Genomic DNA, 27,468 nt, shown 5'->3' on the forward strand with positions numbered 1-27,468 from the left:
GCATATTAATGTTTCCATTTAATTAAGAGTGCAGGGATGAACCAGAAGGTTTTTTTTTAACTGTCTGCTCCTCATCTGTCGGACTAGAAGCTTCTGGAAATGATTATTAAACAAAACCAGTTTCTGACTTGGGGTTAAAGTTAGAATTAGGTTAGATGGAGAAGTTTGGGTGGGTGGATGTGATGGTTGAGGTTATGTGTCAATAAGGATCCCCTGAAGTAAATGTGGTTTAGAGGCTGTGTGTTTATTCATTACTGCAGACAACTGGGTGTCATTGGCAGCTGTTTTGATGATTGATTATTAAATTCAATTAAAAATACGGAACATTTGCCGCTTGCAGCTGCTCGGTGCAATGATATTTCCTACTTTTCTTTGTGTTGTCTCATTTTAAATTAGTCGTTAGTCAAGAGTTTTAAGACTTCAGCTTGGACTTCGAGGAATCCTCTGGCATCTCTGCTCAAATGTTGGGACATTTTATTATGTCAAAATAATAATGATTGATTTGGCAAATTAATAACCTGTCAACGAGGTTATGTTTTCACCCCCGGTTGTTTGTTTGTTGTCAGCAGGATTACACAAAAGCTACTGAACAGATTTCCAGGAAACTTTAAATGTTTTTAACATTTCTACAAATTTCAAAGGGAATAACTGATTGATCTTGATAGGCATATTTAGGGGACTGATTTCTAAGAGTGTGCAGTTTGGTGCTGCTTAATTGAGTTTGCTGTCGGGCCCCGGTGCAGATGTGCGCTCTACTGAGAGTCATCGGTTAGTGGCAGCGCTGAGATGAAACAGATGCAGTCGGAGGTGCGTTCAAACAGAACTGATGTGACCTCCGACCTGAACATTTCTCCCGCAGGTCGACAGAAATGCTTTGACCAGTTTGACCTTTTTAAAAGCAAGTCTAAAATGGAGAAGTGTCACATCATTAACACGACAACAAAGCAATGCACTGTGGCTTTTTTTACGAGTTGTGTAACCGACGTGTCTCCTGCTCCAGGTGTACGGTGCTGCCATTCAGTTCTACGAGCCCTTCCCACAGGAGTGCCTGACCGATCAGCAGCTCTCCCAGCTTGGCCTCCTGAGCCTGGATCCACCCAAGCCCTCCTCCGCCTCCCCGAACCCTGCGGCTTCAACCAGCGACAACACCAGCGGCAACACCAGCGACCCCCGCCTGGTCCACACCAACAAGTGCATCTGTCTGCTCTCTCACTGGCCCTTCTTTGACGCTTTTCGCAAGTTCCTCACATTCCTGTACCGCTACTCCATCTCTGGCCCTCATGCCCTGCCCATCGAGAAGTGAGTCGTCTCTCAGTTTCACACACATAAAACATATTCTGTTCGTGGGGACGTGCGTCTGTCTCAAACGATGTAACCGTCACTGCCAACATACTCTCATGCGTCCTTCACGTTGCCGTGTTTGTTTAGCAATATATCCACTAGAGGGCAATTAAGAGTCGAGAGTTTCTGACGACAGCAAACATGTCGACGGTGGAGGAAGCTGTGAAGTAACAACACAAAGACGCTTGTAGTTTCTTACCAACTCGTAAAGTCTGTTTACGTGTTTGTGTCCAACGTTGAGCATTAATCAGTCTGTAGTATTTAAAGTTGACAGAAATATATCATTCTTGCATATAGGAGTATATACTATATGGGTTAGGGTTAGGGGGGGGCAGATGGCAAAACTCAAAATTTTACACTATATTATTAACTTTTTCAGTTTTTCTCTACATTTGGGGAAACCAAAGAAAAAGTAAAAAAATATATAGTGACAGTGACAAAATAGATCCATAAATAACAAATCCATCACCCACAGCTGTTCTCCCTACCGGGGTTAAGTTGTCGAAACCAGGATATTCACCCGACGTTATCCTGGTCAGGTGATGTGTGCCAGAAGATTCATGCCTCCTATGTTTTACTGCTGCTCGTAACTCGTGCCCATCGGCGAGGGGCGAGCTGATGGATGACTTGGCCGCCCACTGAAGTTATTTTTGGCCTCACATCTTCCCCGTTCTTCTCCCTCCCAGGCACATCTCTCATTTTATGCACAAAGTTCCCTTCCCCTCCTCTCAGAGGCCTCGCATCCTGGTGCAGGTGAGTTTTGCTCACAAGGTATTTGTTGTTTTTCTTTGTGAAAATAGTGCACAGATAATGTGTCATCGTCTGCCTCGTGGTGCGTGTTGTTCTCTGAAGGTGTTTTGATTGCCTGAGGGCTGCAGCCGAGGCAAAATCTAGATCCTCCGCTACAGTTGAATATTTGAATTATTCAGTGTAGGTGTATTTTTTTTTTGCCTGGTTGGTTTTTATCTCACTCTCCAGCTTCTCTACAGCTTTCCCCTCATGACAGTCTGATGCTGAGCCAGCCAGTGTCTTCTCCTTTACCCCTCAGGTGAGATTAACACGCATCAGCCACTGATCTGCCTCAAATGACACATGGATGCAGTGTATGTGCTAAACAACACATTTCATTTGCAATATTTCTCAAAAAATTCTGATGTTTCTGGAGATTTGTAAGACTTGTTTTTAAAATTTAGCAGTAGATTTGTCTTTGATACTGCATTTCTATTGTTTTAATATTATCGAACTTTATTCATACCCAAGAATATGAATCTAACATTCACACAGCCATGAGCTTGCTGGCGTTGTGAGGCCAGAAAAGGCTGTGGGGCCTGTTTCAGTTGTTTCTTTTATCTAAATAAAATTTGCAGCGGTGGCAGATTTTCCACGCTGCTCCAAAACCTCGGGCCAGAGAACGCCATCACCCTGCTGGTGTTTGCCGTCACCGAACACAAGATCCTGGTGCACTCGCTACGACCGGCCGTACTGACCAGTGTCACTGAAGCGCTGGTGTCTGTGAGTTACTGCATCAAACCAGGAGCTTGTCTCACCTCCACCATGTTGCTGCCCTGTTAACATTGTGTAACAAGTGTTTACCCCTTTGCAGCAACACAAATAACAAATACATCCGCAGCAGAAAACATCTCGAGTCAGTGAAGGCCTCACGTTCTCCTCTCTCTCTCCCGCTCCTCAGATGATCTTCCCGTTCCACTGGCCGTGTCCGTATATTCCTCTGTGCCCCCTGGCGCTGGCTGACGTGCTGAGTGCCCCTTGTCCATTTATCGTGGGAGTGGACTCTCGCTACTTCGATCTTTATGACCCCCCACCAGATGTGAGCTGCGTCGACCTGGACACAAACACCATCTTCCAGTGAGCATCACACAAACCCTCCCATCGCTGTCGTTATTTAGAGAAACTACTCATGTGAGGCGTGAAATCTATGACATTAACTTATTTGGGAAACATTATCCGTCTTCATGATGCAGACTGAACTTGATCGTTTGAAGGGTTAACTTCAGGGCAGCGAGCCGCACATATAACGTTCAGCACTTCCAGCTTTAAGATCAACATTGTTTCCTTTCACATATTTTTTTCCAGACCACATTCGTGCCTGTTCCCGAGTTCTAAGTTTAGAGGTCACGCCAATTTCCTGGAGCCTGGTGGAAATTCTTATTTTTACAGTGTCAGACTTGTTTTAATTTGAAGCCAATGCGATGTTCTGGTATGTCAGGTGAGGCCAGCGATGGTTCACATCCTTCTTTGGCCTCATTAGCAGCCAGACAGCGTTAGGGTGGTCTGAGCTGCGCCGGCCCGACCGCTGTCCGTGTTGGTTTAGGCCTCTCAGCCTCTCAGCCTCCCAGCAGCTCAGTGTCTGCCTCTGCTTTTTCAGCAATGAAGATAAGCGAGCGCTCACATGGAAGATCCTGCCAAAGAAAGCCTGTAAAAACCTGATGAATGTGCTGAGCAATCTCTACCAGCAGCTGGTCGACGGTGAGTACTGGGCTGATAAGTGAACTGCTGGAATACGTTGTCACACAAGTGTGCCAGTTGTTTGATTTTTGTTGTATTCATTTCATGGTCAGTCCTGCGTGTCTGGTAAAAAAAAAATTGTGGTTTTCGTCTTATTCTGTGTTCAGTTGAAGAAATGATGTCTGAACATCAAGTCAAAGTCCCGCCTCCTTCTTTCACACTGGCCAGAAAAACCACGAGCAACTATGAACATCCGGCTTCTGTCTCCAGTGTGAAAGGGGGAAATCGCTCCCAGGTCCGGTGACTCCGCGGTAGTCACGTATATTTATCGGCTCCAGCTCTGATCGGTGGTGAAATATGACAAATGCGTGACTGTAAAAACACACATTTACTGATCAAAGCGGCTCCGACCAGTACTGCGAGTAGCTTCAACCCACAGATGAGATGCAATGGATCCATTTTACCAGTCTGCACAGGAGCAGCTCACATTCACCCCCCCGCTGTGTGGGGCTGGCTGCTGCTTCTGTGGAACCAGTTAAAAATAATGCTTACCAGAAGTCGTGCTCTACTTTATGCTGTAGGACACCTGAATGCCAACTTTTCACGTTGTAGTCGTCTGCAGGTTTGTATACTGGAATGAGAAAGGAGTCAGTCGCCATTTAAAAACATGTATTTACACACTAATGTTCATGTTCAGGGTATAAGACTTCTTTGACTATATAATCACCTTGTGTAATCAATACAAGAAAAAATGTGAGGCTAATTAAGGTCCTCAGAGGTTGAGTTCTACTTCATTCATCATCATTAGTTTGGGATTCTGTTGTCTTTCCAATTTGTCCTCGAATTCAATCCAATCAGCAGAAGCTGAACACCAGCAATAATCCCATCATAGCTTTATATCCCAATCATCCGTCTGCCTTCAGCTCCAGGCTCATTGTGTTATTGTCAACTTTCCCTGCTGTTCGCTCAGCACACTCTCCGAGCTCACTCACGAAACCTGCTGCTTGTCGAGCTGTAGAAATTGAATAAATCAATTTACTGATTCAGTGAAGGTGAAAATCTACCCGGTCGCTGCAACAAGTGCTGAATATTTAATTTGAGACATTTAAACCTCGTAGACCTTCAGAAACTCCTCGTTCACCGAACAAGACTTAAAGCAACACTATGTAATGTTGTACCTTAGAACACCGGCTTCAAAATGAGCTTGATGACTGATTTCGTCTGTTCTGTGTAACTCTGGTGAGTGGCTTCGATCTCCTGTGAGAAGAAGTGACTGAGAGTCACAGCTTCAACTGTCACAATCAGCTCCAGTTGAAGAGTGGAGCTGAACCGTGGATCAGTTAAAAAGACTTAGAAGTTATTAAAAACCAGAGTTTATCTCCAATATTCAGCAGGAAACCTTTAAAATATGAAGAACTCTAAACAGGTCATGGGTGATATCCAGCGTCCGGTTGTGTTTCAGTTCAGCGGGTGAGACGACACAGTCACGGATCCACTCATCACACTAATAGACTTCGATCGTAATGACTTCATCAAAATTCAAATGATGGCACCTTTTCAGCACCACCCTCAGTTTGAAGGGATGATTGAACGTTTATGTCGCTGCTAATATGCAATGAGTAAACGCTGAATGAACTTTCTCTCTGTTTTCAGGTCAGCAGCGACCCGACGGGCTGCTGGAGCTGAGCATGAGCGACTCGTCAGAGCTGAGCTGTGGGAAGAGTCTTCACACGCTGGAGCTGGAGATCCAGGAGGCCTTCCTGCGCTTCATGGCAGCCATTTTGAAGGGCTACCGGTCCTTCTTACGACCCATCACCCAGGCGCCGTCGGAGAAAGCCACGGACGCTAGTTCGCTCTTTGACCTACAAGGTATTTAGTAATATAAACCACTGTCCCTGTGCAGTATCCTAGAGACTCGGAGGAGACAGGACGGATGAACCCATCTGTCCTTTTCCTCCGCAGCCTCCTTAAACAAGCCATCTATCCACTGCAGTGTCAGGAGCCAATTTCTTTTCTCTCTGAAATAAAAATAATCTGCATGATGGCTCCCACCGAAGTGTTTATTGATTGCAGATGGTTGAAGCTTTGCTGTTTTTAAACCCAGTAATCTGACATGTGCGGTGCCAGCTGCTCCACCACAAGCTCCTGAGAACGATGGAGCTGATCTGTGCCTGGGTGGATTCGGGTTTTTTTGCTGTGGTGGTTGAGGAATTCACCCATTTGGCTTCGGAAGCTCACGGAAACGTTTGTGTATCATCGTTCAAACTGAATATAATCGTATCGCTTCGGCGCGGTTTGACAGATGCCCTGAGATGAACAGATAATGAGCCTTCACCTGAAGGAGACATATGACGTCTTTTAGTGTTTCTTTCCGCGAGTGTGTTATATAGTGTTTTTCTGTGAATGTAAAAGTTTTGCAAAGTTTAAATGATCGAAGTCTGTGGAACAAACTGAAGCTGGAAGTTTACTGCAACACAGCGACTCCCTGATACTCTGCGTCGCTTTAATCTCGGCAGTGGCAGCCTCTTCCTCCCCCACGTGCTGTAGTTCCTCCACAATGTATTTGTGTTTTCTTCTATGCCGATCAGATCATTGTCTTGTAGTTGCTGTTCTAACACGTGGATTTCGAAACCAGAAAGTTTTGATTTAGCCGCCGCCTCTCTCTGGATCCGACGGCACTCCCAAAATGTGGAAGTTCATGTTTAACCCTAAATCACACAAAGTCTGTCAGTGACGTAAAGATCGTCGTCTGGAGTAAACAGATCGGGGATATCTCAGAACAGAGCAGGTTGAATATCTGTTGAAAAGTTCCCATTCAAATCCAAACCTCTGATTTATCTTTTGGAGACAACATGTGTGAACTGATTCTGATTCTTTTTATTGCTTAAGCTCTTTGAAAAAAATGCTATATTTAGTTTTTATCCACAAACATCTTCCTCAGTCAGTTTCTCAGATCAGTCACAGTCTCATTCAAGGTTCCTGGGACCCAGAGCTGTTTCTTTTTTCTATTTAAATAATCTGAGGTCTGATCTGAGGGATTGATTTGTAAGGTTAAGCTGTTTGTGTGGAGCAAATCAATAACATCCTGAGTATTTCAGATCCAGTGTGTTGGTTTGAGGACCTGATCGACCAGCAGTGAGCTGATTGGTCGTTATCCCGTCTCTAGTCGAGGCGGTGAAGCCCCCTTTGAGTCACGGTTGTACAGTTACAGTGCATTATTAGAGCTAATGAGTGCATGAATATGTAAACGAATGCTGTGTCATCTGTAGCACCTTCCTCTCTCCAGCTGGTCAGACTCGAAAACAGATGGTGCTGTTTAATACATGAGCGTGTGTCCATCCCCACCTCTGAGTAAACACACAGAAACTGTTTACGTAGCGTTTGCCGGGGTCGGGGGGGTTCAAGGCTGTTTTGTCAGTTTGCAACGCAGCGACCATAAAGCCTCCGGAGGCTCGAGTCCGGCCTCTGCGTCCGGAGCGTGTTCACGTCACGCCTGAAACGAGTTAAAGCGAAATCGTGGCCGCGCCGCTCGAGGATGGCTGCAGCCAAGGTCGTGTCCGGAGTGAGTGACACGATACAGCAAACAGGACGTTACACAACCACCCAGCTGAGGGAAAGATGTAAAAGCCTATACGTCAGGTGGATGTCACATCTACAACAACATCATATATAGAATGTCTTACCGTTTCGCTGCCTCCCAAAATAGAAGTGTCCTCCGTTATCTAATTATAGAGCTTTCAGTCCGTCCCCTTAACTTCATTACATGCAGGGAGAGTCCAGCAGTGTCTGGAGTCCCGTCTCTAAATAAGATAAAGAGCTGAGAGGAGTTATGGTCAGAATCAATGGTCCGGGTTATAGACTGTAAATAAAGATGGACGACATGACGGCTGGTTGCATTAGAGATCACAACCCTCGCCTCCTCCATGTTAGCGGATGGGATATGAGCCACAGAAGTCAAAGTATACGTGAAGCAGGCGGCGCGGTGGTGCAGTGGTTCAGCACCGTCCAATCCCAGTTTGGCTGGGAGCTACACAAACCAACAAACAGTTTAACTCTTTATTAAATGCTATGAGAATGAGGTGAGACATCATGACGGACAGCAGCTGAGACCGGCTCCTGATTGGTCGAGCTCCATTTCCTGATCGCTGTTGCTCAGACTCCGGCTCAAAAACTGATGGCAGCGTTTGTATCTGGGATGTCTTCGCTTTATTTCTGTAAAGAGGTGGGAAGGGCAGACAGGTCGTCCGTCTCTATATACAGTCTGTGCTTAGGAGTGAAATATTCACCAGCTGCAGGAAGTGTTCCTCAGTGTTTGGCTTCCACCTCTGTGCCGTGAGCCAGTGTCCATCCATCCTGCTCTGAGTCCCGCAGCAGCAGCAGCGGCTTATTAGTCAGTTAAACTGCTTTCAGCATCAATCAAGGAAGCTATTCACTCCCCCCCCTCCATCCCAAAAAGGCCATTATACTAATAACAGTGTGTTTGGCTGCAGCTGCATCATCCACCACCAGACAAGTAGAGGTTGTATACGTTACACATGGAGCCTTCAGTGGGATAAGGGATTGTTTCACCACACCTTTGGAAAGGAGTCTGTGAATCCCTCCTGTCGATCATTTTTCAGCAATTTAGATATCTTAAATAAACTTTTTGGTCATTTATTTAGAAGCTGACGTTAAACATTTGTGTCCTCAGGCTTCTTGAAAAGCCGCGACCGCTCTCACCAGAAGTTCTACTCGCTGATGACCAAGACCCAGATGTTCATCCGCTTTATCGAGGAGTGTTCGTTCGTCAGTGACAAAGACGCCAGCCTGGCGTTCTTCGACGACTGCGTGGACAAAGTGAGCTTGTCATTCCTAAATTGTGCCGTTTATATTTTCTTTCTGATGCAGTGGAATTAAGCTTCTGACAAAAAACCTACAACGAAGATACAATTTCTTCATCTTCCGTCTTCTGGAGTGATTCTGTTTCTTCATCCTCCTACAACAGTAACAGTAGCTTCCACTCTCTCCTGTGTTGCTTCACCTGCTCCTCTTCTTTCTCTCGTCTCTTTCCTCTCCTGCCTCCATGTGCGAGCAGCTGTACAACTCAGAGCGGAGTGCAGACAAAGGAGGGAAGGTAAGTCCGTTATTACTTTGTTGATTCTGGGTTCATTTTGTCTCTGGGGCTGCATTTTAGTCTTAAAGGGCAGAGACGGAGATGTTTGGAAACAACTACGTAGCCGCTCACAGCAGCTTTCTGATTGGGTCTTTTTGGTCGCGACTTGGCCTTCCCTGATTCGTCAGGTCTCAACACAACATAGATAATTACAAGTGTTACTGTGTTTTACAATGACACAACTGTTTAGTAGGAAATGAGACATTCAAGCAATCTCTTTACACCTGCACGCACACGCTCAGTGGCCGCGTGTTGTGTGTTCTCAGGCGTGTTAGTTTGGACGTGGATTAAAACCCATACAGATCCAAAACCCTCCGGGTGTTCAAAGATCGTTTTAGTTTGAAAAGGTCTTATTCAAATGAAAAAGTAATGTGTATGCAGCCCTGGACTCTGAAGGAAGCAGTTTGCCTTCAGACAAACCTCCAGCCTGCGGCTTCAGCCTGAGCTGTCATGTTCATTTCCCCGCTCACTCATCAGAGTCTGATTTATAAGGAACAAATTTAAATTAAATACCGTGCCTATCCTAGAAGATGATAGTTTTCCATTACATTTTTTGGGAATATTTGAATTTTAAATGTTCACAGACAAATCTGCTTCGACTGCAGTTTTTTCTGTGCTATATACTTTTTCATGAGTGCTCGTGAGTCAGGGCTTTCAGCGCTTCAGGGATTTCTGAGGCGCTAACGGAGCATGAAGAGTTTTTAAAAACATCCTCTGGGCTCGTATCCTTCAGTGTGACAGTATGTGTGTCATCTCTGCTCCACCGGCAGCGGTTTACCCTCCTGAGCTCACAGTGTTACTCCATCAGATGTGTGTTTGCTGAAGGTTACAGTTCGTGTGTTTGCAGTCTTAAAGTCCACAGAGCCACTCGCTTCCCCAGTCACGTCTGAGGGTCACTGGTTTTTACAGGTGACATCTGTAACAGACTCTGAAATAGACTGGGCCGTCCTTGGATCACTTGTGTGTGTGCATGTGTGTGTTCTGGCTGTAATGGAGACATAGTGGAAGGGAAGTCTGAGGCCAACGTCCACAGCTTCTACTTCCTGTGGCCCCGGACCTGCAGTGGGGCCCCGGGTCTTCTCGTCCTTTCTGTGTTTCAGCTTCGCGGGCGTTTGAATCTCTCGGAGTCTTTGTGATCTGTTCGCTGGATCACATTATTTGCTCGGAGAGAAAGTACACTGCGGCACTCGGCTCACAAAGACGTTGTACTGCACACGAACGCACTCACACAGAGAGAGATAAGGTTAACATGTATTGATCCCCGAGGGAAAGTAGTTCATCGCAGCAACAAATTGAATTAAATCCAGCGGAGGAACAACACCAAACAGAAACTAATCATACAAATGAAATGTAATTGAATCAATTAAAAGCTGTAAAAAGCAAAAACTATAAAGGGGGGAAATTGAATGTAAAACTAGAACGGCACTCCGTAGAGCACATACCTCCGCTAATGCTCAACAGTGCCCTTATGAAACCACATTTACATTCACTAGATCCAGATGTTGGTTTGAATCCACAAACCAAAATGTTTGTGTTCTTTTTTTTGGCTCATGTCCCATCCAACCACCAAGTTTCGTAGAAATCATCCGTCGTTTTTGTGTAATCCTGCTGACAAACAAACAAACAAACAAACAAACAAACAGACTGACGGGTGAAGACCTGACCTCCTTGTGGAATTCTTAAAATACATCAGAACCACTTTTCAACCAGACAGTAATTTATCATGTACAATACTATGCAATGTTTTCATGTGGCTTCCCTGTAAAAGTTCTTTAACACGATTCAATCCTGGTTTTGGTCGGGCTCTATTTATTATAATTTTAAGGTTTTGATTAGTATGAATAGATTTGTGACATCAAAGAAAATATTTCACTGTGTGAGTGTGTGTGTGTGTGTGGGTGTGTGTGTTGTGTGTGTGTGTGTGTGTGTGTGTGTGTGTGTAAGAGATAGCGACGGGTTGCAGAGAGGTAGACTAATTATATATAAATATAAAAAACAAGAGAGAGTAAAGAGAAAGCGAAACATGTTCACTCGGGGAATCTAGGTCACCTGCTGTCGTCCCCCCTCGACTCTGCCAGACACAGTTTGCAGGAACCCTGGAATGCTCAGGGTGACGGATATGAAGCTGCTTCCAATTTACGTTTCAGAAAAAGTGTTTATTTAAAAGGTGTCAGGCCAAACAGTGAAACATTTATTACTAGGCATAAATTCAGGATTCAACGTCCCATGAAGTATACTCCCCGTTTCTATCTGCTGTGCCCCCCCACCCACACATCTCTTGTGTGGTTGTGTGTGTTTGATTGTGTGTGCGTGTGCTCTGCAGGTGGACGGTGAGAAGCCGGAGGAGTCCAGGCTGATGGAGTTTGACGAGTCCCAGCGCAGTGAGCACACGGTCTTCATCACACCTCCAGAGCTGCCCCCCCTGCCCGAGGGGGAGGAGCACCCGCTCTGCTACAGGTAAATACAAATAATCTCAATACTCAAATGGTGGAATACATAAAACGTTTATTATTATTATTAAACCACGACTTCACACCGGAAGAGAAAGTGTTGTGTTGTTGGATTGAATCATGTGCTGATAAGTCAATGATTCAATCTCTGAACAGGCTGCTACTACACAAACATGTTTAAAGACTGTTTTAAATGTGAAAGAGGCCATCTTCCTGTTTTTCTGAGCCGTAAACAGGACTGACACTTAACAGCAGGGGGGGGAATTACAGAATCGAATTAATAAATTGAGTTGAAATTCGGTGAATCGCAGTTGGACCAGCTGATGATGAGGATCAGCAGGAGTCCGGCTCCCTCACTGCGAGTGACGACCGAACATGACTGCTGGTCTGTGCCGGTCTGAATCTGCTGCCCTGATAATCCATGATGACCTGCAGCGTTCCAGAATTTTGATCGGCTCTCGTTGAATCTAATTACAGGAAAACCATATTTACGATCCCTGTGACCTTGGAAGGAATTATTTAATTTCAGATGTCACTGGAATATGACTTTTTCCTTGCAGACGCTGGTGGATTCCTCTTGAGTAGATGTAGACCGAGAGATGTTTTAGTTGTAAAACCGTGCGACTGCTTTCACTAACGTGTGTGTGTGTGTGTGTGTGTGTGTGTGTGTGTGTGTGTGTGTGTGTGTGTGTGTGTGTGTGTGTGTGTGTGTGTGTGTGTGTGTGTGTGTGTGTGTGTGTGTGTGTGTGTGTGTGTGTGTGTGTGTGTTCCTTGTCAGGTACGATGGTTTCCCCGTGTTGAGTCTTGACCTGTTTGACCCCGTGGAGGGTCTGCGGACCCCCTCCTCCCGCCTCGCTGCCAGACACAGCTGCCCCACCAGCCCTGCCCCCATGTTTAGACGCACCAAGCAGGTCAGCACCGCAGTAGCTCACCGCTGTCACACGCTCGTTTGCTGATGTGTTTGTCTTAAGCACTCGAATCAGAGCAAAGCAAAAATCAAACTCACAGAAATTAAAACCTAAACCATCAACTGCTTCTTAAATTCAGGATCCAGCAAAACTGATATCCACATATTCAAAATATAGTTGAGGAAAACCAAGTTGTGTTCCTATTGCAGTAGTTTTAATAATAGAGTGATAGGAGATGTTGAGACGAGTAGATTTCTCTCGGTGACAGCGGCTCAAACGGCTTTGATACTGACAGTCACGCTCACACTTATCTGCGAAATCCCTACGTGTCCTTGACGCCTGAAATGAACGTTAAAAGCAAACTTTCCTTCTCCCCTCTTCACACCCGCAGGAGATCAAATTGTCCCAGAAGATTGCAAAGAAATACTCCTCCATTCCTCAGCTGTGGTCCAAGTGTCTGCTCCGTCACTGCTACGGCCTGTGGTTCATCTGTCTGCCGGCGTACGTAAAGGTGTGCCACTCCAAGGTGAGGGCCCTGCGTACGGCCTACGACGTCCTCAGGAAGATGCAGGCCAAGAAGCTGCAGCCCCCTGACGAGGTCAAGTCATGTTTTTATCACACTTTGCGAACATTTTGCACTTTCAGGTTGTTTTTTAATTAAATGTAAATTAAATGTACGAATCCAGGTGTGCTACCGGGTGCTGATGCAGCTCTGTGGACAGTATGGTCAGCCTGTCCTGGCAGTCAGGGTCCTCTTTGAGATGAAGAAGGCTGGAATCCACCCCAACGCCATCACATACGGCTACTACAACAAGGTACACGCCTCTGTGTGTAACATCAGAGCCCCCGTTCAGACCTGCTATAAAACATAATCCTGGGTTCAGCCATTGAAATGCTTCTTTCCCTGACTCATACCTTCCACTAAGCTCCCTGATAATCCATCTGGTAGTTTTTACGTAACCGTGCAGTCAAACAAACGAACAGGGGTGAAGACACAACATCCTTGGCTGAGATATTAAGAAAACTGAGATATCACGCAACTGTGAACGCTGACTGGTTAAAAACACAAATGACGTACGTGTTGATTTGAATACAGAACAGGGAAGTGAGATGTGGTCACAGGAGACACATTCAGGACGTATCTTAATGCCAGATGTGAACACAGGCTCACCCAAGAGATGTCCACTTGTGATTGGATCTCTCAGGACGGACGTCAGAACAGGCCAGAGACATCTGGTCATTTGGCGAATGAACGGCATCAGCCCTGAGTCTCTCTTCCAAACAGAGATCCTGCATTCACAGTCAGTGTGGGTAACAGATGCAACTGGCCAACAACCAGCCTCTGCAATAGCTGACACTTCTAAAATATATCAGCTGTGGGACTCCAGAGTGTCACAGTGCGCCGTCAGCCTGGGTGCGGTGTCCGTGATTTGGGTGCGCTACGGATATTCAGCTGATTCTGCTGCGAGTTTCACAAACACGTGAACGCACCCAGTACAATAAAGTCTGGAGAACTGTCGGTTGTACAAATCAAACTGTTCTCATGCTCACGTTAGAGGAAATATCCTAAACTCAACAGAAAGTAAAAGTATGGAAACGTAGGCGTCACTGGAGGAGTCAGATCCACATGTGATCAAATAAATAGATAAAAGCTTAATATGAATAAGTTAATACTATTATCGCGAGTTGCTTTGCTATTCTGAATTATTATAGTGACGGTATTGATTGCATTAATTAGCAGCATTGATTTGTGAAAAGCTTCGGAAGCTGTTTGATGGATTAAACATCAGACTGTTTCCAGACCTGGAGGCTTATCCACGATACTCACTAGTCTCATAAACAACTGCATCCGAGTTATTACATCACTGTGCTCGGCTGCTTCGTCGCTGTAATTCATTCCTCTCCTGTCGCGAGGCAGAGACACTTTATCTCGGTGATCGCTCTGCAGACGCTCGGCTTTCAGGTAAAGAGAAACATTGGTGACATTTGCAGTTTCCCCTCCCCAAGGTCGCGTGGCGTCATGTGATGATCACACTCGGCTGTCAGGATGAATCGAGACTGTGTTATCAGCTCAAACTGTCGCTGATCTGGCGACACAGGGAGAATAAAACCAAATAGGGTGACGAGGGAGCAGGCTTTCAGACGACAAGGCCCCGGTAAAGGTTACTCTGATGTGCTGTGACGCCTCGGGGGGGTTGTTATTTCATCTTTCAGGAGGAAGACTGAACACAAACGCTGAAAGAGTTGGAAAGAGATTTTCTCCGTGTTTGTTTACATACTTATCTGTTCAATTTGTGATTCAATCCAAGTTAAATTCAGATATCGGTTGGTTACAAATAAAATGAGACTGACCACTGAAGAAGAAACTAGAATTAAAAGAATTAAAAGAATTAAAAGTGATCTGCAGCTCAATAAAACAAACCTGAAACTAAGAGAACAGAAGGTTCCTCCTGACATTGTATAGGAGCAAAAACAAACAGCGATGTGCGAAATCCTTCGCCTTTTAAATATAACGAGGTCATCAGCTATTGTGTTTATTGCTTTTATTCTGGAAGGCACTTTCATTGTTTGTAGGAAAAGATGGTTGTAGGTTGACAAAAGTCCATCTCAGAGCTCTCACCTATTAAACGTAGAGTCTAACGAAGGCTCGTTAAGTGTCAGTGGGTCCGTGGCACAGACTCACCGTGTGTCGGTCACATTAACAGAATCACTGACAGCGGTTCCAGGATGTTCACCGGATCCTTGCAGCCTCCGCTCAGCGGCAGCCAGTGTAATAAACTCGGTGCTTTTCAGAGGATTACCGGTGAGCTTCTCTCAGGGGGCGTCTGAAGTGGATTTTAGGAGCAGACGGCGACTGTCGAACGTGACTTGGCCACCAACAGCTGCAGTGGCTGTTCTGTTCGTGGATCTGCACAGCGGTGAACGGGCTCTGATGAAAAATTCATTCAAGACGGTTTTATGAAACAGAGATCGGGTCAGTTTCAGTTCATTCACTTCAAAATGTCGTGTTAAGACTGTCGCAGCTGCAGTTTGTTCAGACACTTTGTCTTCAGTGATATTCTGTAGTTCTTAGATGAATATGTTAATATTCCAATGCCTGAAATGGAGAAATCACCCATATCTTTAATAATTTGAATTAAAAATGAACTGAATCTAACACGGCTACAAGAAAGTGAAGTTTCAAAGTAATTTGGCGGCAACATGTTTATGCCTCCACGCCAGCGAAAGTCTGTCGTATGAACCCAACTCCTCTGGAACGCCTTGAGGGAATTTCTCCAAATTACATAAAACATAAGTTGGACACGAGGATAAACTGATTAGATTCTGGTTGTCAAATATTGTTTGCATTGTGAACAACATATCTCAGGAACACCTCAAGAGAATCCTCTCAGATGTGGCGCAGATGTTCACCGAGACTCACGGATTAACGGATTCGATCTGGGCGGTCAAAGGTCAAAGGTCACGGCGTCCTCTCAGAACATGCGTTTGATCTGTCGAACACGATCTCAAGGCTGCTTCTTGGAATTTCTTCACCATTTGACCAGTTGTCACTTGGACTCAGAGATTGATTTAGATTTCAGGTGTCAAAGGTTAAAGGTCACGTTGATTTTTCAAATGAGTGTGGAAAATAAATGTATGTTGACCAAAACTGCACTGGTTGATGAGGGGAGGTACAGGGAGGTGATTCTAACTCCTTTACTGCGTCTTTCCTCCCGGTGTCCAGGCGGTGTTGGAGAGCACGTGGCCCTCCAGCACCAGAGGAGGCTACTTCCTGTGGATGAAGCTGAGAAATGTCGTTCTCGGCGTGGCCCAGTTCAAACAGGCTCTGCGACGCCAGGGCCCCGTCACCCAGAGCCCTCTGTCAGGTAACTGGGATTAGAGAACAACACTCTGCATGTCTGAGAGGAGGAAGGCTGCGGTTAGTTTACCCTCTGATTTCAGTCAAAGAAAAGAAACATTAAAAACATCCTCTGAGTCTTCTGCAACATGTACACAGATAGGAAGTTTGTAAACTATATGAGGGGAATAAAAAGAACCACACGCACATTTGGAAAGCAGCTGTTCATAGCCCACCCATTTGCAAACAGAGCTCTGCGTATGATAATAAAACGCTGACTCAGCAGTCGTTACTGGGTCGTTAAGAGGCAAGAAAACGTGTGAAAATACCCAAATTCACTCCTATAAACAGTAAAGTGTGTAAAGTCTCATAGCAACACTATGTAACTTGTTAAGTTGTTAGTTAGTTGTTAGTTAACAAGTTGTTATTACCCATGATCCTCTGCTTCCTGAACCTGAAGAGCTGCACCTGTAACAAATCCACCAAACTCTTGTTTAGAATTCTTCATATTTTCAAAGTTTCCTGCTGAATATTGGAGATAGACTCTGGTTTCTAATAAGTTCTGAGTCTTTTTAACTGATCTCAGTTCAGCTCCACTCTTCAACTGGAGCTGAATGTGACAGTTGAAGCTGTGACTCAGTCAGTTCCTCTCACAGGAGATGGAACCCACAGAACAGAGACGTTCCGGGAGCGAAGGAGGAAACTTTCTCCACGTTCACAGTCACTGAACCATCAAACAAAGTTTTAATGAAGCTGCTCGTTAAAAATGTTTCATAGTGTTGCTTTAAGACAGTAACTGTAAAACACAAGTATCTCAACATGTGTGATTTAACTCGCCTGCATGCCAGTGAACACCTGCACACCCGCTGCATGTTGATCCCCGTCCTGCTAATCCCAGTTTTTTATTTAAGATACTCGCTGGTGCCAGAGTTAAACGTTGTGTTCAACCCTCCTCGTCAGTCGTGATTTAGTTTGAAAGAGACACAGCTTCCTGTTTAACACACTCAGTTATATTGTCCACACACAACCAGGAGACACAAGCCACAGATGGATTTCATTTTACATTTGGTATTAGTTGGAATTAATTCTTAAATATTTACAATTTCACATTTTTCATATAATTTCTGTTATTATATTTACCATTAATTTATATACGTCCTTCTGTATTTTTACTTGTTTTGCAATACTTCGTACTTTCTGTTGTAAAGTGCTCTCAGTATAAACTTATTATTATTATTATTATTATCATCAGGGCATTTTTATGCTTTTTCAACAGTAATTTCTCATGTTATCATTCTGGTTCGGCCGGATTTTTATTTGGATCTGCACCAAATTGCACAAACACATAAATATCAGTCCCTGAAAGATTCCTGATTTTAATTTTCATCAAGATCCATAATTGTTTTCTCTGAGGAATCGAGGAAAATGTTCCAAAAAAATGCAACGTTAAGGAAAGTGAGAAGAAAATCTGGATCCAGACCAAAAGTGAACGGGTTCTTCTCTGACCATTTCACCAAGTCTCGTGAAAATCATTTGTTGCACAGACGAAATCATAACCTTCCCAGTGGAGGTAATTGAAGTCAGACACCTTTAAGACACAGTTTCCTCTTTGAGACACAGTTTCCTCTTTGAGACACAGTTTCCTCTTTGAGACACAGTTTCCTCTTTGAGACACAGTTTCCTCTTTGAGACAGTCCTCGTCTCGTACTCAGCATCACCTGAAGACATTTATTTAAATGTGTAACCAGAAGAGTTGAGGAGCAGTAGTCGAGCTCTGCTTCCTTTAACCCGCTGTTGTCTTTGGGCAGATGGCAGCGACCTGGACGCTGTGAGTCACGGCAGCCTGGAGAGCTCTGCCGACACTAACCCGGCCGAGCAGGGCCCCTACGCCACTGACTCCGTCAAAGTAGACCCCACTGACGATAGATCTAGCACAGGTACACTTCACATGGCTGCTGCTTGTCTCCGCCATTAAGAGGCAGCCATTTTGTTCTACTGTACATCTTTTTCCTTTCTCTCGATGACATCTTTTTTTTTGTTTTTATCCTCCTTCCTCATTTGTCCCACTCACCGACTTGGCCTCCTCCTCCTCCTCCTCCTCCTCCTCGTTTCCCTCGTGCACCTCCTTCCCTCCGCTGCCTGTTTTTCCACCTTCCTTTCGTTTCCCGTTGCTCATCCGTGTCTCTCCCTGGTTTTGCGGCTGTGGTTTCTGCTCTGCTCTGTCCCTAACCCTGCCCTTCACTCTGGCCCTGCCTGTGTTGCCCTTGCATGCAGTTGGCCGTGGGGGCGGCAGCGTGGGCGCCAGGGCCCCGGTGGCCCACTCCCACTGGGGGGGCTCTGAGCTCAGAGAAGCCACCCTCCACCCAGGTAAACCTCTCTGTCCGTCTCTCTCTCCGGTCGCATCTCTGTCTCATCTTCGCAGTGTTTTCTCGAGCCCTCTCATCGCCACTCTTTCCCTTTTTCTCTCTCTCTCTCTCTCTCTCTCTCTCTCCCTCTCTCTCTCTCTCTCTCTCTCTCTCTCTCTCCTCCTCTGTCTGTCTTCCACCGCGTCATCTCTCCACCCGGCACATCACAGTCGGGTGCTCCTCTGCTGCTCGTCTCTCTTTTGGTTTCTCTCTCGCTCTCCCCTCGCGATTCACCACAGAGAGATTTGTCATTGTCAATTATGGCGAGTAATTACCCAGAGGCACATTCTTTCTGATTACGGAAATAATTTTAATCACAGAGTCGTGGTGTGCACAGAGAGTGAGAGAGAACCTCGGCTCACGGCACAGCAGGGGGGGAAGGACCCGGATGTGCCGTTCATCGATTATCAGAGTCCTAGAATGAGTTTCGTCCCTTGGCATCAGATGTGAGTCGCTCCATACTGTGCTGCAGCCGTGCCACGCCGCCCTCATGCTTTATTTAGCATCGATGGCCAAGGAGGCTCATGGGAAAGATGAAAGAGGAGAACAAATCGTCAGACAGCTGGTTGCCTGCAGGTCCAGGGACGTTTAAGAGACAGGTGGAAGAGTCAGGCCCGAGTGACGGCAGGTTTCTTTTTCTCCCTGAAGTCAGGTCTCAGCAGTGAAGTTCCTCAGCAGCTGTGAACGTGCGGGTTGTTTCCGTACAGTAACCGTAGAGCTGCATGGCCTTGGGACGAGTCTTTTATTCAGCACAGCTTTAGCTGCCTCTTCTCTCCCACAACAGAGCAGATGAAAGGGAAGAAGTGCCTCTCTGGCTTTTCCTCTTAACGTCTCGTTTTAACGTCTCCTTACGGCAACAAAAGATTCACAATTTCTTTTATAGCAAAAGCTTTTTCTGGGTTTTGTTCTGTAGACACTGAAAGTACAGGACGTCTGGCACATGCAGTGGTGCTGGTGTGCAGCCGTGTTTAAGGAAGAGGTGCCGTTTTGAGAGGCTAGAACTTGAATCCTTCCTCTTTATCATTCACTGTGGTTTATATTTATGTTTAAAATCAGTGCCTATGTTCTCCCCTTTCTCCGGTTTAATCTCCTTCTTCCTCTGTTTCTCTTGTTCCGCAGGAGATCAGTCAGATCTGGGTTATAACTCGCTGTCCAAGGAGGAGGTTCGGAGAGGAGACCCCAGCTCCCAGGACGCTGCCCCTGACAAGGAGGAAAAGAAGGAGAGCGACTGCAGCTCCTGTCAGTAGTTCAGATATCACCTGATCTTTATGTCGACTGTACCCTCTCAATGTAAAACGATAACTTGGCAGATTTCTAGCCGCACGGGATTTCCCCTTCCTCCGCCTTGATCCTCCCGTCTCCTCCAGAGGCGATTCATCTCTCTCTCGGTTTCTCATGCACATCAAAGCATTTCCGGTTTTTCCGTCCGAGGATTATTTAAAAGAACGATATCGTGTTCAAAGCTGTGCCCGTCGTCAAAAAGGACGATTTTGAAATTGTAATTTTTGTGTTTGTAGTATCTGAGACGGAGAGCGCCAAAGGAAGCAAAGACTGCCTCCCTCAGCTGGACGTGGAGGTCCACTCCTCCTTCAGGCCGCGGGGCATCGTCCGCAGCAGCTGTGCATTTGACGACTCGTCCTGTAAACCCAAGAGCTCCGTGAGCACAGGTACACAAGGGGATATGAGTTAATGGCTCCTCCAATGGGGGAGGAGACGCTGGTACAGGTTGGACAAGGGTCCTTGAAAAGTCTTAAGATATTTAACATATAAAAGGCCTTAAAAAGTATTAAATTCAGATTGGATGGGTCTTATTTATTTTAGGCACATTGCCATCAGAGGTCACTGAGATTTTCCTATGAAAAGTTCTTATGAAGCAAACTGTGAATTCATAACAAATGTGTTTACTTGAAACAAGTATATTTTCGCTTTTTGAGAGTGTTATGGCCACTTGAAGAGGAAAACATCTGGGATTTTGGGGAATAAAGTGAAATATTACAAGTAAATTCATGGGAATAAAGTCGTAAAGTTATGAGAATAACCGATAGAGAGATAGTGGTGAGATACCGGCCACACAGAAAAATGTTAAATGTACGATTTACTACTTCAAACTTTATGATACAAGCGCCATCTATTTAAACTTTTAGGAAAGTGTAATTTATTGTTCTTCTCCGCGTCCTTAAACTGATTGACGCATGAAATTTCAGGTCAGAACTCTCAGCGTGGTCCGATTATGTCATTTAACAAAAGATGTCTCTAACACGCTCCCTCCCTCTCAGGACACGTCGCAGGTCTCCTCTTCACCTCCTCCCTGGATGAGATCTGCGAGGTCCAGACCAACAGTCTGCTCAGGAGACACAGGAGCGCTCTGGAAGAGGTGGTGGGCAGCGCCAGCAGCGGCTCGGCCCTCGAGTGGCAGGGGGTCAGGGGTCGCCGTCTGAGTGGAGACACGGTGGGCAGCAGCGGCAGCGGCACCACCGTCCTCGGCCTGGGGATGAGCCAAGGTGAAACAGACCCAGATAAGATCGCAGGTCACCTGGGCGCCGACGCCAGAATTCTCTCCGCTGCCAACTTCAGTAAGAGCAAGAGGCCCCGTTCGCTGGCTTTCGGCGGATCAGAGGGCGATGCTGCTAAGACGAGCGCCGCCAGACGTCTGGATCACAGGGAGGAGGAAGAGGAGATGGAGGGACAGGACTCCAGTGATGAGGACAGAAGTAACACAGAGGCCATCTTTGATCTGGAGGATCTGGATTTAGACAAGCCTGCGACCGGGCCTGGCGTCAACGCTCATCAAGGCCACAAACACAAGAAACTCGTGGAACGCAGCGCCAGCTACGGTGCCATGAGCCCCGGGGCGTCCAGAGGAGCTGTGAAACGCACAGGCATCGAGATGGGCTACGACCCTCTGTCGCTGCTGGCTGCAGAGTCACAGACCGAGCAGCAGGGTGAGGATCGGTACCCAGAAGGTGACGAGGGGAGCACGCCGAGCGCCGGCAGGCACCTGGCCAGGGAGATAGAGCTCTACATGAACCACATGGGCAGCCCGCTGACCAGCCGCACGCCCAGTCTGGACCTGCAGGACCCAGCCAGCCCCCTCCTCCTCCATCCCTCTTCCATCTGCGGCCCCCGCAGAGCCAGCCTGCCCCACAGCTCCTCCCTCAGGACCGCTGGAGTACCGCGCTCCTGCACGTACCACCCGCCCTCGCCCTCCCATCCCATCTCACGCCAACGTCTGTGGTCGTCGCCCCCGCGTCGCAGCTCGAGCACCACCCCCAGCCCCAGCCCTCGACCCAGCCCCTACAGAGAGCGGGCGGACAGGATGAGCCTGGCGTCGCCTTCACCGTCCTCCTCGTCCTTCGCTCTGGACACTCTGCTCACACCAACGCTGGATGTCTTCAAAACCAGTGTGGTCTCTGCTGGGAAGGGGGTGGCAGAGAAGGCGAGCCGCTGGTACTCTCGTCTGGCCACGTACACCACACCCACCAAGGTACCGAGTCTTCACCGTCAGCTTCAGCTTCAGATTGTGGAGATAAACGTTGTTTTCAGACCTTATTTGTGTCGAATTTGACTTTTGACCGATAATCTCCTGGACACTTTCAATCACAACAAAAAACTCCACAAACTCGCTGAAATCTAATTGTTGTGTGAGTTTGAGATGAATATATAGATATATATATAGATATATATAGATAGTGACCTAATTTTAAACCTATATCACATATTTTAATCTATAAACATTCAGCAATGCGAAGCAAACTTTGTAGTAAATAAGATAAAACCTGTATAAACACTGGTGTGATTTTACTTTTGCACTGTTGCAAATACACGTCAGTGCTTTTACAATATTAAGCTCATATAAGAAGTAGTGGAAGACTTCAGTTGGAGTGCTGCTGCCATCTTGTGGCTGTGTTGATGTAATTCATGTGGAAGATAAGATAAAAATATTCCTTTATTTGTGGGGAAATTTGCAATATTACAGCAATAACTTAAAAATCTGAGAAATCAGCCAATTTCTCTCTGTTAAAGAAAATTTTATAAATTCCTGGATCCACCCCCTTTTTTTAAAAATAAATTTTAAATGTTCTTTGGTGCAGGTAATAAATGTTTACTACATTTACACAGTTTTATGAAATCGTATGATCACTGACATGTTCATCAGGTTTGCTCTAGTGAATCATTTGAATGAAAGTCAAAGGTAAAATGCATTTTAGTTGAGATAATCTGTAAAAACAATCTTATTTGATCCTTTTAGGATATAAAGAATTTAATTTGTAGTAGCTGTTGCTGTGAGTATCATAGTTTTATGAATATATACATCATACGACATTGACCTGCCGCCTCTCCTCCATCGCTCCAGGACGGTCACGGTGACCGTCTGAGTGTCGGGGATCCAGACGGCTCGTCCCTGCTGGACGAGGAGGACGGGGGGGGGTCGGAGAGCTCAGTGGTTTCTCCACAGAGGAACGGCCCCCGACGCAGCCGACTGGACAGCCCCTCTGCGGGCTGCAGCCAAATGAGACCCACGTCTCTGCTGCCCGGTGAGGAAGTTCTTCTTATTCCTTATCATTAGTTTCTAACGTGATCAAATTCCAAGCAAACGGTTTCTTTCTTTGACACATTTTTCAAACAAAGTGATTCAGCTGAAATAAGTTCTTGTCCCATCTACATTTTATTTGCCAAATATTTGAAACATTAAACATCGACGGTAAGAAAAAAGAAATTATATCTGTATGATTTAATTTCTACTTTTATTCTGAATTCAATTTGCAGCTCTGTCTTGTTTTCTTTAGCAGTTGCTGGTTTAAGTATTTGAATGTTGTGACTGTCACTTAAATATCCACTTCTTTAAAGTCACAGTTTCCTGACAAACCATCTGATAAAACATAGAAAATGTTTCAAATAAATATAAAAAAGTCCTTTGAGTAAATAAATGTCTCATTATTCTGATCATTCTTCTCTTCGTCCTCCCGCAGGATGCGTCCTCTCGCCCCCCGGCTTCTCTCTGCCGGACAAGTCGGACGCCGGCTCCTCCCACTACACCAGCAACACCAGCATCTTCAACAACTACGCCATGGAGGTAAATCACACTGAGAAGTGGAATTCAGCGACTGGGACGTCGCAGGAGACAGATGTTAAAACACTGTGTTAAATGAAGTGATCACTGATTAATCCACAGCCTGGAACCAACAAACGATGAATGAACTGAGCTCTGCCTCTGTCTGTGTGCGTCTCTGCTTCCAGCTGCTGATCTCCAGCTGTTCTCGCTGTAAGACGTGCGACTGTCTGGTGTACGACGAGGAGATCATGGCCGGCTGGACGGCGGACGACTCCAACCTGAACACCACCTGCCCCTTCTGCGGAAACCCCTTCCTGCCTTTTCTCAACGTGGAGATCAGGGACATGAGGGGACCCGGCAGGTATCTTACTGTTACTTTAAAATATCCACTTTCTTGACATGGTTTTAAAACAAAAGAAAAATCAGCTGGTAGAGGGGGGACGCCTCACACATGGAGGCTTGAGCCCTCTGAAGCGGCCGCAGGTTCGATTCCGACCCAACCCTTTGCTGCCTGTCTTCCTCGGTCCCCATTTCACATTTCCACTGCCCCAAAAAATATCTTTTAAAAGAGAAGGAAACACAAGATATTTTTAAAACGTCAGAATAGATATTTTACACCAGCACCGTTCTGATTTGACTCCCCAGACTTTTCCTGAAGGGCAGTCCGTCAGTGGACGAGGCAATGACGTCATCGTACTCCGCCTCAACGGGTTTCGACACGGGGACGTCCACCTTGTCCACACCCTGTCCCGCAACAGCTGTCTCCCCTCTGTCCCCCGTGGTAGCTGTCCAGGAGTCCTCGGGAGATGGAAGGTACTCACCGTCATTCACTGGGATTCAGTGATCACCTGTAGCTCAATCGGAGGAAGTATCAAATACTTCAAATACAAATACGAATACTATGATGCATGTGTGACACATGAAGTGCAAACAGATGTGAAGGAGCATCTCTACATCCAGTTATGTTGAATTGTGGGAGTAGATCTGTGGCTGATTCATATTGAGGTTTTAAAACAGGACCAGCGTACGTGCAGATTCATAACTTCTTTCTCCTTGTGATTTGTTGTGTGCGTTGGTTTCACACACTGACCTGTCCTCGCTGTGTCCTCCCAGGACCAGAGCAACCAGGGCTCAAGGTATCAACATCCCCTCAGGATGCCGGCAGGGGATGGCGTCCCCTGGAGCGCCCATGGCCCGTAGCGTCAGCACCTTTAATCCTCTGGAGGAAGCATCCCGACCCAGCCGCTGCGTGCCGACGTCGGGCAGCCTGCCCAGCCGTCTGAATGAAGCATCGGTACGTGTCCACGTGAATCACAAACCACTTCACTCTACTTCCTCTTCTAGTCCTCCACAATCTGCCACTCCCAGCACTCGTTAAGAAATCCTTCTCTCAGGATCCACTGAACATGGAGTGGCGCCTCCACAACCCGGAGCCCGTGACCGTTCCCTACCTGAGCCCGCTGGTGCTGTGGAAGGAGCTGGAGAGTCTGCTGGAGAACGAGGGCGACCCGGTGATCACCGAGGCCGACATGGTGGACCATCATCCCATCATCTACTGGAACCTGGTGTGGTACTTCAGACGACTGGACCTGCCCAGCAACCTGCCCGGACTCATCCTCACGTCCGAGCACTGCAACAGAGACTCTCAGGTCAGACGCACAAACAGACACACACACACAAGTAGCAAACGATGATATTTGACTTCACAGTGTTGTGTGTTTGCTGCTCTCTGGTGGTCTAGTCTCTTAAATCTGGATTTCCCAACTGTTTCCACTTGTGTTTATCGAAAAGTTTAAACAGTTTAAACACAGTCTTGAAGTGCAAATTATATCTATATATCTGATTTTACCCTGATTTACATGTGAAGGGTTTTGAGGGACACAACAAACACAACTGTCTGTCTCACAGTCTCTGTCTGTGTCTGTTGTCAGGTCCCTCGTCACTGGATGTCCGAGGACAGTAAACACGTGTTGATCCAGATCCTGTGGGACAACCTGAAGCTGCACCAGGATCCCATCCAGCCCCTCTACATCGTCTGGAACACCTTCAGTGAGTCTCCGTCAGAGCAGAGCAGTTACAAGTTCATCCGGTGATTTATACTTTGATCTACCCGTGAGAATAACTTGACGGCAGCTGGATTCGTGATGAGTGAACGAGCCGACTGCTGCTCCGCCTGTAGCGGCCGCTGGTTTGAGGAGGAGGAGGAGGAGGAGGAGGCGTGGAGGGAGCCAGCTCCTCCTGGGAGTCGGCTAATCCTCTAACAGGCTGTGTCTGCTCTCTGTGTCTTCCAGGGCTTAATTGTACTCTGTTGTTAGAGAGTGAGTGTTCACCTGCACACACACACACACAGCTGAGTCCTGGTGTCTGTCCTGTGTGAGGCCGGCTGTCTCCCTCTGTGCCCTGTGTGTGTGTGTGTGTTCTCTGCCTGATGCTTTGCAGTGTTGTTTGGGAAAGTCTCTTTTTCTGATGATGTTGACTCAGGGGTTGTTGTTGTTGTTGTTGTTGTGGATCAAATACAGTCCTGAGCTGTATTTGAATGTTGGTTTGCATCCCTGGTGAATGTCCACTTTGTCCTTCCACTTGTTAACGTGGACATTTAAACTGTTTGAGTGGTGCAGCGGCATCAGGTCACCGTCTCACACAGGTGAGAATCCACGTGTTCTCGTTTTCCTACTTTGATTTGAGCAGAAAATCTAAAGTATAACAAAAATAACCAGTATCAGATTAATAAACAAATAACAAAATCATTTTTTTCACTTTCCGATTGTGCTGTAACAAACTATTCTCACATTCAGTTATTATTGTAGCATCAGAACTGCATGTGATGTGTTCAGATGTCTGGTTCGGTTCAACCAAAAGTCCAAATACACAAAAGTACTTATAGCTACAGACGCGTGTCCAATATATAAGATTAATAAAACTAGTATTACAGATACGCCGCCCCAGGTGCTTTAGGGTGAAGGGAAAACCTCAGATAGAAAATCAAACCCCCCTCATTTTGTTTCTCTGTGGTTCTGTCTTGTCTGTAGAAACTAATGAATGATACTGACCTCTGTGTGTGTGTGTGTGTGTGTTTTGGTAGATGTCGGCTACCCTCTGTCCCGGCCGGTCCCGGAGGAGGAGAAGCCGTTCAGCGAGGAGCTGCTGCAGAGCGTGGTGAAGAGCATCCAGAGGAACGACATCAGCCGGCCGATGGCTCAGCTGCTGCAGCTGCTGGCTCAGACGCTCGGGGCCAAGAGGCAAAGGTCGGCACTGACCGAGTGTGTGTTAGTCATCGCGTCTGAAAGCGCGTGTAGAGGTCGTTTCATGTGTAAACAAACACGTAAACTGTCCCATCGTGCAGAGCAGGAGGGAATCAAACCCTCACGTGTTTACAGGAAAACATTCGATTCGCTTACAGAACGATAAATAACAACAAAAAGAGATTTTACCAGGTTACTTTAAAGTGTCAGAAACTGAGAATCAAGTCTAAAAGCTGCTGTGATGACTCGTTTCTTTACTTGTGCTCTTTTCTTCGTCAGGAGTTTGTACAGAGACGTCCTCTTCCTCTCCCTCGTGGCTCTGGGCAAAGACAACATCGACATCGGCAAGTTCCACTCACATTCAACCTTGTGCCAGTGATTCATTATTAAATTACTTTTTTTCATCTGGTTTGTCGAGATTTGGGATAAATAAAAGTATAAATATACATTTAAGGTGCTCGTCTAATGAAGAATGAACTTGGGGGCAGCAGAAACCAGCTGTGAACAATATGTTGACGCATTAGGTTGACGTTGGAATCCCATGAGCAAATTGTTATCCTAATTGATACAGATGTGTTTCTGGTGACCCGGCTGTCGTAAGTCCGACATGACC

General features: G+C 46.2%; 1 protein-coding gene across 6 annotated transcripts in view; it reads left to right on the plus strand.

Annotated features, from left to right (window-relative positions):
- LOC118114915 (C-myc promoter-binding protein-like) overlaps positions 1-27,468 on the plus strand; it is a 53,104-nt gene that overhangs the window by 23,241 nt on the left and 2,395 nt on the right. The window contains exons 6-34 of one of the 6 annotated variants that reach the window (XM_035165714.2): positions 1,001-1,299; positions 2,028-2,094; positions 2,331-2,389; positions 2,709-2,853; positions 3,032-3,207; positions 3,728-3,828; positions 5,461-5,676; positions 8,498-8,643; positions 8,882-8,920; positions 11,283-11,416; positions 12,188-12,320; positions 12,709-12,915; positions 13,004-13,132; positions 16,042-16,183; positions 17,964-18,092; positions 18,430-18,522; positions 19,680-19,799; positions 20,078-20,227; positions 20,837-22,044; positions 22,915-23,095; positions 23,531-23,634; positions 23,799-23,974; positions 24,259-24,426; positions 24,727-24,907; positions 25,008-25,262; positions 25,545-25,662; positions 25,905-25,931; positions 26,696-26,858; positions 27,135-27,199. In XM_035165714.2, the coding sequence (XP_035021605.2) occupies positions 1,001-1,299; positions 2,028-2,094; positions 2,331-2,389; positions 2,709-2,853; positions 3,032-3,207; positions 3,728-3,828; positions 5,461-5,676; positions 8,498-8,643; positions 8,882-8,920; positions 11,283-11,416; positions 12,188-12,320; positions 12,709-12,915; positions 13,004-13,132; positions 16,042-16,183; positions 17,964-18,092; positions 18,430-18,522; positions 19,680-19,799; positions 20,078-20,227; positions 20,837-22,044; positions 22,915-23,095; positions 23,531-23,634; positions 23,799-23,974; positions 24,259-24,426; positions 24,727-24,907; positions 25,008-25,262; positions 25,545-25,662; positions 25,905-25,931; positions 26,696-26,858; positions 27,135-27,199 (5,131 nt within the window). The remainder of the gene's footprint in view (positions 1-1,000; positions 1,300-2,027; positions 2,095-2,330; positions 2,390-2,708; positions 2,854-3,031; positions 3,208-3,727; positions 3,829-5,460; positions 5,677-8,497; positions 8,644-8,881; positions 8,921-11,282; positions 11,417-12,187; positions 12,321-12,708; positions 12,916-13,003; positions 13,133-16,041; positions 16,184-17,963; positions 18,093-18,429; positions 18,523-19,679; positions 19,800-20,077; positions 20,228-20,836; positions 22,045-22,914; positions 23,096-23,530; positions 23,635-23,798; positions 23,975-24,258; positions 24,427-24,726; positions 24,908-25,007; positions 25,263-25,544; positions 25,663-25,904; positions 25,932-26,695; positions 26,859-27,134; positions 27,200-27,468) is intronic. The other 5 variants (XM_047342680.1, XM_047342691.1, XM_047342715.1 and 2 more) reach the window with 5 other exon arrangements.

Source organism: Hippoglossus stenolepis, chromosome 1 (genome assembly GCF_022539355.2).
Source record: "Hippoglossus stenolepis isolate QCI-W04-F060 chromosome 1, HSTE1.2, whole genome shotgun sequence".
NCBI lineage: Eukaryota > Metazoa > Chordata > Actinopteri > Pleuronectiformes > Pleuronectidae > Hippoglossus > Hippoglossus stenolepis.